At 47.2% G+C, this 17584-nt stretch overlaps 1 protein-coding gene across 18 annotated transcripts in view; it reads right to left on the minus strand.

Annotated features, from left to right (window-relative positions):
* Positions 1-1062: 1062 nt before the first annotated feature.
* heph (polypyrimidine tract-binding protein 1 heph) overlaps positions 1063-17584 on the minus strand; it is a 145147-nt gene continuing 128625 nt past the window's right edge. For all 18 annotated transcript variants that reach the window (XM_077643429.1, XM_077643437.1, XM_077643431.1 and 15 more), the window contains 6 exons: positions 15463-15496; positions 8444-8536; positions 7701-7917; positions 5192-5269; positions 4235-4298; positions 1063-4146 (listed from right to left, as the gene is read on the minus strand). In XM_077643429.1, coding sequence (XP_077499555.1) covers positions 4078-4146; positions 4235-4298; positions 5192-5269; positions 7701-7917; positions 8444-8536; positions 15463-15496 — 555 coding nt within the window. In that variant the 3' untranslated portion in view covers positions 1063-4077. The remainder of the gene's footprint in view (positions 4147-4234; positions 4299-5191; positions 5270-7700; positions 7918-8443; positions 8537-15462; positions 15497-17584) is intronic.

The raw sequence follows: 17584 nt of genomic DNA on the forward strand, positions 1-17584 counted from the left end.
AGCCGTTCTCCTAGGCATGGAGTACACAATGTAAAGCATGGTGCCAGTCTCAGTGCCATTAGTGAAAGCACTCCATTTGCAATCAGTGAGCGTTGCAAGGTACCCAAGGAATCCCGCTTTGTCTTGAGCTTGCAGGTGACTGCGCGCAATTCTTTGGGGCACTGAGGGGAGCCAATAAATGGGGAAACAAAGTGGCTTGTGAAGCAGTCAAGGTTCTAGACAGAGGGTACATTAGGTGCGTCCCTAATCACCACTTAGTAATTCTCACCCACGACGTCATAGTCCATGACTTATTCACTGACCTAGCCTGAATACAAAGGATAACAAAGTGTGCACTATTGTACAGAAAAAAAAAAAAAATCGAGCAACCACTGCGACCATTAAAATGTACACATCCATGTATAACTGTAGTGGTCATGTCAACAATTGCACGGGGCATATTGTTGCAATCGGTGTAGGAAAAAGGTGCACATCACTCTAGCTCATGCTCTGCACCACTTGCTCAAGTACTAGAAGCAATAAGTAAACAGTAGAAAGATCCAAGTTTGCATTCTTGCCCATTAACACTTATACAACCCTAATAACAGCGCAAAAGTATGCCAGGCCCGACTTAACCAAGGTACTTTCAGCAGCATGGCTAGGAATTAAATGTCCCATATAAAGACCTTCCTGAAGACTGTTAAAACACAAATAAGGGACCAACTTTATCTTGAAAAACTTATAAAAGCATTATAACATATCAGACCGCATAAGAACGACACTACTGTGCTTGATGCACTCAATTTTGATTACCGACTTTGCTGCTTCAGCATAACGGGAAGCTTCCAGACAAAATGTGCATGTATTCATGCATGTGCTACAAATTAACTAAGTGAGCTTGGTCGCTTGTAACTAGTGCTATTGGTTTTGCTCTGTGTGACGTGCCCTGACAAGATGCAGTCCCGAAGTCACAGCAAAAGGGGCAGCAAAAGAAGTGCAATACTCCAGGCAAAGAAGACAAAAAAATTAAGTGAAGCAAATTGTAGGTAATATTAGCTAGAAAAAAAGCTTTGCAGCGGCATCTTAAAAGATGGAATCAACATTTTATTGACCAAAATACTTCTTCACTTCAATAAAAAAAAAAAATAAACACATGGATCCTCCCAAAATTTCAGAAAACAGGAGGCAATGATGCCAAATGGCCAAGAACAAAATGAAAAAAAAAAAATACACAAGGGGAAGAAAACTGATGATCTGAGGGTGTTATTTTTGTTCAAGTCAGATCTGCCTGGGCCAAAGTTAGGCATAGGGGAGGGAGGCGGAGCAGTGCAAACATAAACAGGCAGATAATACATAAACACAACCACCAAAGATACTAGAGAACAAAAAAAAATAATCAAAGAAGCATACATGTGAAAAAAAAAAAACTGGCCACAAGAAAATGCACTTCCAAATCGTAAGAACTGGCCCACAAACCAATGCAGCAAGAGTAGTGGGAGGGAAGCACTGCTTGGTGGGGGGGGGAACAAAACAAAAACAAAATCCTGGAATGCTAGAACACTATTTAGAAGCTGCAAAGCCGTTGCTCTTGCGTGTTTTGAACCGAGGGGGAGTTTGGGGAGAGCACAGTGAAAGAGTAGCCAGCGAACACAGTTCTTTCTGCAAGGCCGAAGTAATGGGCCAAGCGGCTGTTTACGGAGGCACAAAACTTCCAAACATGGGCAGACCCATCAATCTGGGCACTGACCACTTGCAGCACTGTGTGCAACAATTGTTGCTTAGTGTACTTTAGCAAACACTTTACCTTACTTCAATACAACTGGGTAACACACTGCGACAAGGAGCGAAGACAAGCCACACTCAGCTCGAAACGTGATTTGCCCAGAGTAGTAAAATGCAGAAAGCTGGTGCGGAATTCAAAAACTGGGAAGACTGCAAACACACTTTGAAGGCCTGCCTTTAATTTGATGAAAACGAGCCTAGAAAACGAAAGCGGGATTACAAGAAAAGGTTACAGGCAGAGGCTGGAGTGAATGGCGTGAGGCCTATGGATTGGTCCCCAGAAGAACAAAAGCCAGGGCACAACACAACAGCAGCAAGGAGGAAAAAGGTACAACAAAGGCAGAGTGAAAGTGAAGGTGTCCACTGCCCCCTGGCAATGAAAGAAAAGCAATAATATATGAAAAGCAAAATGCGGAGGAGGAAGAGTGAGACCCACAGGCTGGCACTTTCGTAGTGCGGCCAGGACCTTCCCACACAACCCGAGTGGACTGCAAATAGGGCAAAGAAAGAAGGCAAAGGGAATAAGGAACTTCACAAAGGTTGCACACCAGCCGGGAACCCGAGCAAGCCTTGGATCTGGCGAGGTGCGCTGCAGGTCCCGTCATCTTGGTTATGCACATCGACACATCCCAAAGTTGAGAATAGATACGGAACAAAAGCCCAGCACACCACACTGCAACAGCAACGGCTTTTTTTTCCTGCACTGCATGGGATCAGAAATGAAAAACGAAATAAACAAAAACAAAGGTGTCCAGATTAAGAACAGTGCACCACACAGATGGGCAGGGGATGTACTGCTGCTCCAACAAACCAACTTGATAAATGTGCAGGAGCCATTTGGGGAAGAACGTAAAAAGTAGCTTGCAAGGGTCCCGAATGAAGTCATCCCTCAACCCCCCAAAGCTCTGCGCTCGCACCGAAGTTTTGCAGGGACAACAGGGGGTGCCAGCAGAGGCACAGTACAAAAACATGCGTGGGCCAGGACCTTGGCCCTGCTCTTCTGCCTACACTGCAGCTCCAAAGCTAGCCTAGCCATGTTAAGGAAACAGCCTGTGAGAAACACAGGCCAGTTGTTCACAAGTACCCAAATCGCTTACAAGAGCCCCAAGATGCGAGGAAGAAAGCAAAGATGGAGGAGGTGAACATCTGTTTTTAGTAGGGACTGCTACTGCTGCTGATGAGGCCGCATTCTAGGGTCAGCAGGAACCAGTGCTTTTTACCCCATCCAGGGCAATAACCAGACCGCATTTAATCTGAGAACATAGCCCCAACAACTACGTTACTGGAGCTGAGCCTTTTCAACTGCAGTTGCACCCCTAATCTTGGTTCACCATGCATACTCGGCAAGAGCCCATCCATGTTCTTCAGAACATGACTGCCTGCAAGATTTCTAGAGGCTGGTAAACCAAGAATGATGGACAGCCGCAGGAGAACCCGTGACGAAGGGGGCACTGAAAAGTGTAGAGCGCATTTGAAGCGGGGCTACAAAAAAAACGGTGGTCTTGCTAGCTTAGCTGCTGCTTTGGAGTGCAGATTTTTCATGACCAGTCAATCCACATGCAAATCGGAGTGCGAGAAAGAGGGATTGAGAGACACTCAGAAGCAGAGTTACAGGGGGCCATAGGGGAGTGCAGTCATGTGTGGAGAGGAAAATCATCCCCACTACATGTACTTCCTTCGCCCCTAGAATTTTGCTTTCAGATTTAAAATGTCAGTGAAAAACAAAAAGCTGAAAAACGGGAAGTCTGCAGACCCGCCGCAGATCCCAATCCCTTCTTAGAGAAGAAGCAACAATGGGCAAAATGTATCAATGATGTGGAGGAGAACAAAGGAAAGGGCAGTGGAAATGGAGCTTCAGTCCACTTGAAACAAAATCTGCCCCGCGGTCACAGCCCAGCGTGTCCCTTCAAGCTGGGCTAAGCTACGCGACAGACTGGGTGCTGCCTTCAACCCTTCAGTCCGTCGCAAGGAAATCAAACAAAAATTACACCCCTTTCCCGTGCAGATTTACCCCGCCGCATCTGGCATCCCGTCTGATGCCCCATGCGACGACATCACGACCAGCGCAGGCCTGCAGGAATGATGTACATACACCGTGGTCCTTTGTGAAACTAGACAGTGCCTTTGCCCCTGCCCTGGCAATGTCTGCTGCGCCTTTCTCCGTTGCGTCACATGCTTCTCATTTTCGGGTCCCATTTTGCCGCTGTTGCCCTCTCTTGGCAGCGCCGGCCTCTTCCTCGCCCGATCAGTCCGGTGGTGGCACTCCGCCCTCCGCACAACTTGAGGGGCTGCGGAGGGAGGAGGGCACGCACCGGCTCAGATGGTCGACTTGGAGAAGGAGACCCGCAGGTGATTGGAGTCACTCAGCTGGTAGTTGTGCATTTTCTGAGAAAAAGAAGAGGCAACCGTGGCACTAAGGCAAACAAGCGGCTACCCCGAGACGGCCCAGACCGGCAAGTGCAAACAAACTCACAATGAGGGCTGTGACTGCTTCTTCAACGGAGCCCATCTGGATGAGTGCCATTTTTCTGTCCTTCCTGCAAAAAGAAAGCACAAAAATGACTCTGCATTGAAGAGGTGTCCGACGTGAAAAACGAGGATGGCACTATTTCGGAAACAGAAAATGCGGCCACCGATAGCCCAAGCAGCATTAGAACACAACAGCCACTTATTACATTTGGCCGGGAAGGAGCACTGCATATCTCACAGTAAGCTGCCTCTAGATCCCAATGCAGCACTGCGTAAAATCCCATACTGGCATCAGGAAGTAACGACTGCGAACATCATGGTACCCGTCTCACCACATGCCACACGCAGCGCTGTGCAAAAAGCCACATCAGGTGTGAGGAACCATTTGAGCGAAGCCGCAGTTCATTACACCTAGCCAAAGTTAACATTGGGCACTGCACAGGTCACGGTCCTCTGTCTCACTACATCTCATGCAGCACTGGAAAAGCAACCAGCGACATTAGGCAACACACTACTGGTGTCAGATATCACGCCAGAGCAGTGCTCAGTGGGGTTTCGGTCTTAGCCTATGCGATCTGCTTTCAATAATTTATCAGTAGGAGATGAGATGTGCCTGACAGAAGCATCATGCACAACTGACCAAGCAGTGCAAGGACACCGTATAAACAGTGCCATAGCATTTCCGAAACTTTTTTACTCTGTACAAGCTACCAAAGAGCTCAAAGCTTGAACAGCTGTGTGTGAATTTACTGAAGCAGTAAATAGAAGCTGAATGATACCACCAAAACTGCACAGCAACACAACAGCTGTGAGGAAAATGTTGCACTTCAGAAAAAATTATAACAAAACGACACTACAGTTTTTGATGAGGAAGGAGAGTTGAATGCACAGCACGCATTTGATACACATTAGAACACAGGGCAGCCATCAAGTACACCTCCAAAATGGGATGGTGACTCACGGGAAGAACTTGAACGCAACCACGGTGCCACCCGTTTGTGTGAACGCCTCTCGAATCTGTTCTTCGGACACGGCAGGCCTGCACAAGACAGAAAAAAAATAATAAAAGCATGAATCACACCACCAATGCCTGTTGGACCATCAGCTGTCATCTGCCTTCTCTTCCCAAAAATATCCTACGAATGAGCGTTTCATGCAGCACAGGCACACATACGGTACAGGCTTGAGAAGCTACCGTATAAACACGTGTAAGGGCCGCACCCCGTATTCCCAAAGGAAATATTTGAAAAAAAAAAAAAAAAAATCTGTGTAAGGGCCGCACCCAAACTTTCCAGGAAACGCGCAAGAATAGCCTTCGAAATACATGCGCACAGGAGCTTCCAGGTGCCGCCCATGGATGGCGCCCGAGTCCGCGGGTCATCATCATCTTTTCTTCTGCCGCGAGCTTCTGCTACTGTACTTCCGCTATCCGTATCGGCATCGGTATCGCCAGGTCTAACTTTGTTCTGTTCTGGCTGTCAAAGCATGCGTTTTTTGGTGGTTGTGTTAGCGTGGTCGCTCGACATACTTGTTGCTCTCGTGCGCTGTCGTTCTTCACTTTTTCATGAACTGCCTCCGAGCATTGTCACTGTTGCACGATGGGCAAGCACCTCAACAGCTACACGGCGGGCTTTAAACTGAAAGTAGTGGAGTTCGCTCTCGAACACGGCAAGCGTGCCGCGGGCAGAAAATTTGACGTGGACGAGAAGTGTGTCCGACAGTGGTGCGGACAAAGGGATGCATTGAAGAATACTAGCTCCAAAAAGCGCGCTTTCCGAGGCAAGCCATGCAAATTTCCTGAGCTAGAAGAAGAGCTGCTATGCTATTCAATGGAAGTGCGGAACAACGGCTACGCGTTGACAACGGACATGCTGCGCGTGTGGGCACAAGCCTTGGCGCGTGCTAAAAGCATACCGCACGAGGACTTCAAGGCTAGTGCCGGCTGGGTACGAAGATTACTGAAGAGGAAGGGCCTATCATTTCGGCAAAGGACCACGCTGTGTCAGCGGCTGCCCCCCCGACTACACCGACAAGGTGCTCAGCTTTCAGAAGTATGTCATCAGTCTACGTCGTGAGCACAACTATATATTTTCGCAGATAGCGAACGCCGACCAGACCCCCGTGTGGTTCGACTGTCCCGAGAGCTGCACAGTTGAACTGAAACGAAAGAAGAGTGTTTTCGTGCGGACAACCGGCGCGGAGCGCCAACGGTGTACCGTTATGCTGTGCGTCACCGCAGACGGGCGGAAGCTGCCCCTGCTGCCCCCCTATGTCATCCTGAAAAGAAAAACGATTCCTAAAGGTGTTTTCCCCAAGGGAATTGTAGTTCGCGCCCAAGAAAAGGGCTGGATGGACGATGAGCTTGTGCTCGACTGGGTAAAAAGCGTTTGGGAGAAGCGCCCAGGCGCCATGCTGGCCCAACAATCGCTCCTCGTCTTGGACAGCTTCCGCGGTCACTTCAAGGGTAGGCTTAAGGAACGCCTGCGCGGTATCCGCACAGACATGGCCGTGATACCGGGCGGCCTCACCGGCATGCTGCAACCCCTGGATGTAAGTGTCAATCGGCCTTTTAAGGTTGAATTTCGAAGGTAGTATTCGGAATGGATGGCCAATGGCAATCACGACGAGACGCCGACAGGGCGGCTTAAGAGGGCACCGCTCGCGACTGTGCTTGGATGGATTTTGTCCGCGTGGAATTCCATGTCGACCGACATTGTAACCTGGAGTTTCAAAGTGGCCGGAATTTCAAACAGTTTACACGGGACCGAAGACGACTTTCTGTGGGCTGAACATTTACCTCAACACAGCACCAGCTCGGAGTCTGAAGACTCCGTGAGTGATGCCTGAACGGTAAATAAATGCCGCGCATTCCAGATTGGTTTTGCTTTCACTTGAAAAAAATTTTTTTTTTTTTTTCGAAAATCGCGTGTATGGGCCGCACCTCGAAATTTGCCCCCCGAATCTGGGAAAAAAAGTGCGGCCCTTACACGCGTTTATACGGTATGTCACTTGCACTGCCCCCTCCATTTCTGAAAAGTCCAAACTGCAAATCTACTCACACACAACGCCCCTAAAAGTGCCCCACAGTAAGCCAGCTGGGCCACTGCAAAGCAAGGTGTACACTGCCTACCCCGACAATGCAGCGAGAGAAACTCTAATGTGCAACAATGCCCATGTCGGTTCTGCCCACTGAACAGTGTCACCGCAACTTTTCTAGCTATGTCCTTATGCTCCAAGTCTCCCCTATCCTGGGAGAGCTTGGGTACGGCATCTGTGTTTTGTGCAACCACCTTAACCCCCCCCCCCCCAACTGCCTGCAAAATCCCTCAACTTGGGTCTCGGCTATTCAATGTGGTCCCTCTTCCTCCAAAACTGAACTGCGTGCACAACAAAGTATGCTGCATCGCATGCGTGTGCATGCGAACACACGCACAAGCAGTGCCACCATAAGTATACGACCCCATTCTCACGGGATGTTGGAGAGGTGCAGGGTGGCCGAGGGCGGGTAGATGTTCTGGTAGTTCTTGGAGCCGGGCTTCTTGAAGCGGTGCAGGGGCGAGTTGATGTAGTCCTTGGTGAGGCCCGCGTCTGGCTGCCCATCCTTGGGCAGCTGCACTATGTGGTGCTTGGACGGCGTCACCCGCACAGGCTTCCCATACACCTTGATCTTGTCCAGGTGGCTCATGGCTGCACACCAAATACAAGAGGGAAAGAAAAAAAAAACAGCTATGAGCGCTGTTGCAGTGCTGGGACTTTGTACAAAGAATGCATGCGGAGAGCACGCAGATTTCTGCAGGCAGCTCTTACCGCATTTATACCAGCTTCAATGAGTTTGCTGCAGTCAAAACAAGATGCTGCCTACTTGCTACGAGAGGAAGCTACTGCAAACCTATGAAAGGATCACCTGTGCACATTACCACTGCTGCACAACTGAAAAGCCTTACCTTAGAGGGGCTCTCAATAAAGTTGTGGTATGCTTGGGATGTTAAAGCATGCAGCTTCACTTATGTGCGTTAGCGACATTTTTTTAAAAAAATGCGATTCCTGGAAGCTGAGTCATCTGTCGTCAAAATCTGAATTTTAGAGTTTTCGTGCCTTTTCCCTCTCCTCTCACACTTTTTACGAGCCGAAAGGTCCTCCGCTGGCACCACTCGGTCCCACCTCCAAGAGTAAGCACCCCCACAACAGCAAGGAAGTGCAAGCAAGTACTCACCCAGCTGTGCCTGCTGAGGCTCAGCCATTTGGATGAGTGCGCTATCCTTCTTGTTGAAGAGGATCTTGACCCTGATCACGTCGCCGTACACACCTGGCAGGGTGGGAGAGAGAAGCAGGCAAGCACACACGCACCATGAGGCGCCTCACTCTACATCTCAAGTTTCTGATCACAGGGCGCGAGCGCCGAGTGTCCTCCACGTAGACTTCCCAACCAAGGTGTCACCATTTTGCTCACTGAACCGCAGCGTGCAGCTAGCGCATGGCAGATTAGCGAACAATAACACCCAGGAAGCGCACGGTAGCACCGGGTGTAAAAAGCTGGCCAGTGAGCAATATGGCGGCACCCTGGATTAAAACGTCTACACCATGACAGGCAACTAGTCGCGATGCAAAAGAAAACAGGCCGAACTGGGATAGGCACCATACTTCCATAAAGCCTCACATTTGGTTCACTAAACAGATGGGAAATTTTGAAATTGACTGAACATCCCAGAGCTTGCTCTATCCTACGGAAGACGTTTAATTCCACCTGCTAGACCCTGAAATCAGAGATAAGGATTTTTTTCAGGGGTGCGTGAATAATGTAATTAAAATCTAATAATATTCACTCCAATAATTCAATCTTGACTTAAAAGTTACAGAAAATTTAGTAGCACGAACGTAGCCTGAAATGAAAGCTTGCCAGGATTCAAATCTTGGGAGGCCATCCCACCACACCGATACCACTGACCTGCACACTATTATTTTCTTTTTCCTTCACTAAAACATGCCCCACGTGAGCTACGGGTGGTATGGTACCCATCTGCAGAAGGTGTTACATCCTTCAACAAACTGTGTGTCAGTGAGTAAAGGGCCCAAAACGTTCATCAGTCTGGTAGACTGATCATAATGTCAGCATCAAATGAAACGTGAACCGGACCACTGATATGGCAATTCATAAACGTGAAGGTATTAATCACTGGAAATTTACAGGTGGGGTCACCTAATACTTTAAAAGAGTAGTCTTGACACTGTCTAAAGTGAAAACCAACTGCACCAGGATTCAGTCCTCCCCAAGCTAAAACCTTTTGCTTTGCTGTCCGCATTTCAGTTATCTTGCTAGTGCTTCATTTGACACAGACCACTAGCATCCTTTGTTCTATGCCCAGACATCACAAAAACATTGCGCTCTACAATAAAGATGTTATGTTGATGGACAATTTGCGTGTGAAAATGCACTATTGGGTAGACTGCTTCATGTTGTAGCATGCTGAGGTGAATGCACAGGTGAATGCACAGACCCCTACGCATGCCACGGTAGCAGAGTACAACAGAAGTATGTATACCATCTTTGCACTGTAAGGGAAACCCCTCGGCATAAATATCGCTCTCTTTTCTGGGAAAATGAACTTAGTGTTAATTGGAGCTTTCAGCTGTGCATCATGCCTGCATGGATTGTAGACATGCTTCTGCTTCAAACCCTGTGAGTAAGTTACTCCACTCCACACGTATGCCCTGGAAGGCTTAATTAAAAAAGAACGTGACCTGTACAAAGACCTTTAGCACACAATATGTTATGTGCCAGACTGTTTACTCTGAACCTGCAAACCTTTTCCATAACTTTATCTCAGACGTAGGCCATTTTTTGGGCCCTCGATTAATCATCCTTGGCCATCATCATAGATAAAATGACAATGAGTCGCACCTTGTCTAGTGCAAGCTGCTGCTCTTGTGAAATTTTTAGTTTTCAAACTGGTTTAAATGACTACATTCCTGCACCTCGAAATCATCACGCAAGCATGTATTCTTCCCTCATTTACTTTGGTACCTAGAGAAATGGCCCCCACTGCATTGGTGACTGCTTATACAACAGTCTCAAATTTCATTCCCTGTTGAGAGAAGCCACAGAATTAACCTTGGAACACCACTGCCAAGGCTTCTTTCCCCGGTGTAAGGCTGCAGCATCAGACCCCGAACAGCTGATATCAAAGCAACGCAGTGACCTTCCTCAGTCTGGACCTCGCACACTTTTCCCTGCCAAATTGGCACCGCACATTAGAGCAACTATCGCACTTCCTTGGCTGTCTATTTCCAGCTGCTATCCATTTCAGAAGAAATGCACCCCGGAAAGAGCCATGTCAGCATCCTTTACAACCCTTTGCAAAAGACCTTTACAACAGCCCAGGGCAATCGCAAGAAGCAATTTGTGAATTAGGAGGTTTAACATCCCAAAGCGACACAGGGGCTAGGAGAGGCACCATAGTGGAGTTCCTAGGACTAAATTTAATTTAGATCAGCTGGGATTCTTTAACATGTGCCGACATCACACTGGCATATTTTCTATTTCGCCTCCATTGAAGTACGGCCACCATAGCCGTGATCTATGCCGCGATGCTGGGATCAGCAGCCAAATGCCACAGCCGCTGAGCCACTGAGAGAGGTTCAATCCCATGAAGTGAGGCAAATTGGTTTACTTGATACCAACATCAGTCCTGGAAAAGGCGAGTCCCTCCAGTATCTTCCACATCCACCGAAATGGATTATCATTAATTACTCCCCCACATTACAGCATCTCAAGATGCAGAAGGCCAGCATTGCCCGTCCATGCAAACAAAAAGTGTACAGTTGTAAATGTAGTGAAGTTGAGACTGCCTCGGTGCACAAAGCTTAGCATCAAAAGCCCCTGCTTAACTTTTTCAACAACCAATTATAGAAAGCTTCTTTCCCGGACCGCAGGAAATAAACATGAGCAATGCTTCCTGGAGTGGCCTGTCATGTGTCCTATGTTGCAATAGTCAATGCCAGTCATTACAGCAAAAATAGAACAAAAACTGAGGTGGCAAGCTTCAAAATGATAGGAGGGGTCACTAGCCTCTGACCTCATTTGGGTATGCAAGGCACCGACCCACAGTAGTGCTCCTTACTACAACCAATACATCACTGCATCCATGCTTTTGCAGTGACAAAGCTCGGCGTCACAAGATTCGTTAACAATCTTCAAGGCACGGCATGTCATGACATGTACTGCAACAAGCTGGCCACAATTAAGGCCAACCCACAGTGAATGAACTCCCAATGAACAAGCGATAAATATCTACCGCCAGTGTTGCAAGGCGGCAGACCACGAAAAATATGTTGGCCGCAGCTGATCTGAACCGGCCAGATATCAACACCCAGTAACCATGAATATGGAAGCATCAGTGTTGCCAGCCACACAAACTTCACTGAAGTTTTTTCCACGGGAGTCAACCTTGAAGATAGTATTTAATTTACTTAGAAGACCAAACCAACGAGGCAACTCGTTTGGTATGGTGGGCTTGACCAAGTCATAAATGGTTCTGTGTGGCCAATAATACAAAAGTGATGCCTTGTGCACATGCATCTGCCACCATGTGTGTGTCAAGAACACAGCAGCCTTCATGAAGCTCTGCTAAAAAAATTTCAGGAAAGTGTGCTGCATATTCACTGCTAAAAAAGAACATCAGCTCCCCAGGTGACAATGCTCCATGGCTATTTGATAAATTTGCAACTCCATGCACCGAAAAACACTGAACACCTATGTTATGCTGTTGCGGCTACTGACATGCATGGGTTGATGTGAAGAATCCTACTTTCATACTAGCTATGCCCCACAATCACAGGCACATAGTAATTGCCCTACATTTAGACAAAAAGCAGATGCCAAACTTGCTTTTCCTGAATCTCCATTGTTCGGTGGCTTAGAAAGGAAAGATTCCAGTCTTTCTTAAATAACCAGTAAACATTCTTTTTCCTCACCAGTACAAAATACAAGACCATCAATCTCTCTGCTATAATTGGAACTTACAAAATAAATGAGCAAGGATGCTCGCCACAAATTTAGTTGAGAAGCCCAGAACTACTCCAGGCAGCAAGGCTATTAGATTGTACAAGGCAAAACTAATGGGGCATGTTGCCGCAAGCCCTGGCTTCCAAAAAGACTTTTAGCTGGGCATATGCAGTAAGTTTGCGTCCACAACAGCTTTTCGTAGCACGCTCCTCAGTTTTTGCGCCGTCCACAATGCAGACTTTGGCAGCGTGGCAAGATGCTATGTGCCGATACAATCACGTCTTTGTTGTGCACCCTTGTCAGAAGCGCCGGCTGCGCCGGCTTGCTCAGAACACTAATGAGCGCCCGGCGGTGCTACTGTATACTCAGAAAACCAGCCAGCGCTTGAGCACTGAGGAGAAGCGTAGCAGTTTAAACACTAAACTGCTGTCGAGGAAGCAGAACCTTCAGACCACCAAGCTATTTGGAAAGCTGGAGATCGGGAGTGAAAATCCCTAGCCCCTCTCCGCAGCTAAGGCTTAAACATTCGTATTACACTCATAACTGCCCCGAGAGTTGTTTTTTTTTAAACTCTCATAAAAAACGCGCATCCAACTTTCAGGGCCAGTGTTCAGCATGACTGCTTTACCTTACCATGGTTGGCCAGCTATCACAAAAACATCGGACCGCACCTTTCGAACTGATCAATGCTGAGCAGCGGCGAGTTGAATCAATCTAACTGCATGCTTTTGTTGATGATGGACGGGCGGGCAGATGGACGCAGCATATGAAATTCTGACCCTCCCAAAAAAAATCTATTGCACCTTCTTTTACCACGCAAGGAACTCCCATCCCAAGTTATGGACGAATTTTCTGGAAAAAACTGGCTGAACTTTTTTCCCAGATTTTTTATGAGAATCATGGCAAATGCATTGCCAGCCTTTTGTCTTAAGAAAAACCATGAAGAGAGAGAAAACTGTAGATGCTGACAGAACTGGAGAACTGCTACATCGGGTGTTGTTCCCGTGACAACAACGTACAGCACGTATAGTTAGGCTTCACGGCTTGAAAATGGTTGAATGATAAAAGGAAACAAGGGCTAGTGTGGGCAAGAGAATCCGAGTAAAAGTGAACACTATTTAGAGGAAGCTACGACATCACAGAATGCAGTGGCGCCATTGCAGTTTTGTTCGAAGCATATGAGCGATGCATCGATATCTTGTACACAGAACCCTATGTATGTATCGTTTGTAGCATGCGTACGCAGGCAAGATGCTGCTGAATGCATACCTTCTGCATATTTGTTACCTGTAACCTGACTGCATATGGCCAACTAAATGTGTCAAATAAGACACGGCGATATACAAGGCATTAAAGAAAGAAAAGAGAACTATCATGACCCAAAATTTGCTGCAAGCCAGCATGAAAGCAATTCAGGAAGGACCTCTTTTGAAAGGCATATAAAGGACCTCGAGCCAAATCTAGCCCAGCTCCAAAGCACCTTCGCATATCCCCGGTCAACAGCATCTCCTTTGATTTGCAGTGGCAAGTTAATAAAAGCTGCAGGCCAGAGGTGAAAATGCAGCACAGAGGATTCACAAACCCTGTTACGCAATATCTTGGTCACGGTGAGGAGTTACTGATCTTTAAACTTCAATCACTGCAATTTAGCTAAGGATAGTGAACACGGAAACGAGAGGACAAGCGATGTCCTGTCATTTCTCGTCTCTTCGCTGTCCTCATTTCAAGCTGCTTAAAAGTTCCTGCTAATGAAATGCCCTCCGTTTTGCTGCAGAAAAAAAAAAAAAAGGCATCATGCCTGCTTGAAAGCAGCCATTTCTGAACAAGCGCCTGGGCGACGTGCTGACCCACCTGATCTGCCTCGGCAAGCGTAACATCTGCTGGTCGCTGGTTAAAAAAGCATGATTCCTTCATACAGACAGACAATTTTTTGCTAGTGCAGTGTTTGTACAACACTACCAACACAAAAGATGGAAGAAAATGAAGCACACATGAGTCAACCTCACTCCTGGTGACCTCTAGCTGTCATAACATTTGCCACATCTGCAGTCAACATAGCCAAGAGTAGTTCTCACCCTCTCCCCTTAAATCCACCCAGCCATAAATGTTAGCCCATTCTTGAAGGCACCTACTCGGCAGCCAACACGAGTCTCATACCCCTAACTAGCCAATATTCCCATCCGCCAGCTGCTGAACAAAATCATTTTCAACTACAACCCATGGCAAACGATTTTTACGCTAAGTAACTTCCTCTGTAGAGGTAGTCCTGTAATAAAGTCACTGCCAGGGTCATCCTATCTCTAACGTCTGACTAATATTTATGAACCTACCTAAAATATTAGAGCAAGTAGGCTGCTATAACTCACAATAGTTACCCAAGGCTTTACCCGACTAGTCAGACAATCTGAATGCAAAGAAGTCAGACCTAATAGTCAGGCCAATGCATCTCATCAGAACACTGTGCCACAGCAAAACAGTGGGCGCATTTGAGACTGTTTAGAAATTCCCCAACAATGCTTTCGTTAAGTCTCACAACCAAGTTGGGAGTTGGACACTTAACGACTAGAATAACTGTGCTAGTATTACAGGTCCTGCACAAGCTACTCATGGTATGTTGCCAAGGTGCTTGTCCACAATGGCTACTCTTGATCTCGACTATGGCATTTAACGCAAAGGATGACGGCTTCATAAGAATCACCTGTGGAGACACGGAAAAGTAATGAAAAGGCAAGAAAAACTCAACCAAAAGAAGCCTCCTGTCTGCTACTGGTGGAAGAAATTAAAGAGAGGACGACCGCACACACACAGAGCAAACACACACACACACACAGTGAAAAACTAGAGTGCGGGAAAAATAAAAGAAGTTAGCGGCGAACCCAGCAAATAAAACAAGCAAGGAGGCAAAATGGAAACAATTAAGTGTGATTAAAAGCAATTCACGTGGTAAAGAAAACAGGGCCAGAATGCTCGCAGCAACCTCATAGACAAAACGGGCCACGGGCGTGTGTGCGTGCGCAAGTGTGTGTGTGTAGTCCAGCACAGCAAAATAAAAAAGAATATGTGACAGAAATGCACAGGAAAAGTAAATACAAACAGGAGGTTACAAAGTGAAACAAATAAAAGAGATGACTATGAGCACAACGGAATGACAAAAAAGAAAAACAATTAGCAAGTGTGCACTGAGAAAAAGAAAAAATAATAAGAGGAGAAAAAACAAAGAGAGAACGTACCAAAAAGGGTAAAGAGAGCGTCGGGCGTGACCATCTAAAAACGAGGAGGAGGAGGATTTTCAAGAAGAGGCGGCCCAGCAGAAGAGGGTGTGTGCGGCCAGAGGGCACCCACGGACGGAGGGGGAGGTGGTGGTGGTTGGTGGTGGTGGTCGGTGGGTCGGGCCAAGTCCCCACCACAAGAGAGAGCGCGGTCCGCACGACAGCCAACAGGAGGCAGCAGTGGTGATGGCGATTTCAGATATTTTTTTTTATTTTTTAGAGACAGAGAGAGAGAAGAGGTGAGGGATGAGGAAAGAGAAGCAGAAAGAGAGAGAGAGAGCAGGTGAGGAAAGGTAGAAGAAAATGGCAGAAGGGAAGAAGAAACATGTTTGAGGGAATTAGGGAAAGAACAAGTGGTGAGCAAAGAGAGAGGGCAGAACCGGGCATGGTTCAAGGGGGCAAAAAAAGGGAAAGGCAGGCAGAAAATTTTCAACACGAAGACAGGTTGGTCGAATTGTATGTGCAGACGTAGGCAAGAGTGCAGTGCCAGCACAAGAAGGATATGTTTAAAATAGGGAAAAGGGGATGCAAAGATGAAGAATAAGCAAGAAAAGGACGGTCACATTTTTTTTTTAAAGCATGAAAGGGAACAAAAATAGACAAGTGACAGAGGTTCAATGAACAAGAAAAACGAAAGTATAGAGATAAAGATCAAGAACATTATTCCCCACGAAGGCAACAGGGAAGGTTTCAGAAAGAAAGGAAGCCATGCAAGATATGCACAGTCATTAAGGCACAGAAGACAAAAAAGAGAAAGGGACACACGAAGACAACAAAAATAAGGCAATGACCCATGGCAAAAGCAAAGGCCATAGGTTCGAGCACAAATGAAGAAAAGGCATGCGAAACGGGACGAGTAGCAGGATTGGACACATGCAGCAATACGGGTTGGCGTAGAGCCGAAGGAAATGACCAACGTCAGTTGGGGAGTAGAGTGACAAGCGATTGCAGGTTCATGTAAGAAAGGCCAGCAGGGAATATGGGAACGGCGGAGAGAAGTAGGAGGAGGGGTAGAAAAGTGGAGGGAAGGAGACAGAAGGAGAGAGAGAGAGAGAGAGAGAGAGAAAGAGAGAAACAGTGAGAAAGAGACAGCAGAGACAGCGTAAAAAGAGTGAAGAAATGGAAGGGGAAAAAAGAAACAAAACAATGGGTCAAAAAACTGGAAAAAGGCATAAAAACCAAACAAACGCTCAGCACAAAAGAAAGGAGAGAAAAAACTTAGTCAAGGAAAAAACAACTGTGGCAAACAACAGCCGTATGGGCAAGCGGCGGTGACGGCGGCAGCGGGAGCAGCGAGCAAGAGTGGTGGCGGCAGTGAATCGAGAGCATGCGGCTGTGACAGTGCAGCTAGGCAGAGTGCCGTGCAGTCCACGCCAGAGACAGCCGGAATAATCAGAACAGTAAGCAGAGTGTGGAGCACCGCTCCAAGGTGGCGACAGAGTACAAGGGCTGCTAACAAGTTCCTGTTGCGCTCAGTGGTGCATTGCGAGGCGTGTACAGGGTCAACAACACTTGGTGGAAACACTTGAGCAGGTGGTACTGCGGCCCACGCAGCTGGTTCACAGTCGCACTGCGCGAGCCACAGAACTTTGTGCACAAGCGCTTCCACAAAGTGTGATCAGCGCAGTACAATACACACCAGTAGATGAAAATGAGAGTGCAGAGCTGTGCTGCATTACTTTTGTGCACTCTCGTGCTCCATGTGCATAGCGACAAATTAAATCAGAGGTAAGGCACATCTGATATATCACCAGCCCTGCAACTCCCATCTTCTCATGTCAAAACACATTCAGAACCAATGCCTCTTCACTAACTCTTTTCTTCATGGCTTATACTCTCAGTGGAGTCGCCAAGCTACGTTACAGGCAAGTGCTGGCAGATGAACTACAGTCGACGGCCGATTTTTCGGACCCTCCGGGGACCACGAAAACGACCGAAAAATCTGGCAGTCCGAAAATCAAATTTCACCGAAAAAATCACGAACTTATTGCCATTATGATGGAGGAAGAATTCAGTTGTGATGCGCACATTCTAAAGCTCCTAATGACTAAATTTTGCCGCGCGTCACGTGCACAGACGACGG

This window comes from Amblyomma americanum, chromosome 11 (assembly GCF_052857255.1).
Source record: "Amblyomma americanum isolate KBUSLIRL-KWMA chromosome 11, ASM5285725v1, whole genome shotgun sequence".
Classification (NCBI taxonomy): domain Eukaryota; kingdom Metazoa; phylum Arthropoda; class Arachnida; order Ixodida; family Ixodidae; genus Amblyomma; species Amblyomma americanum.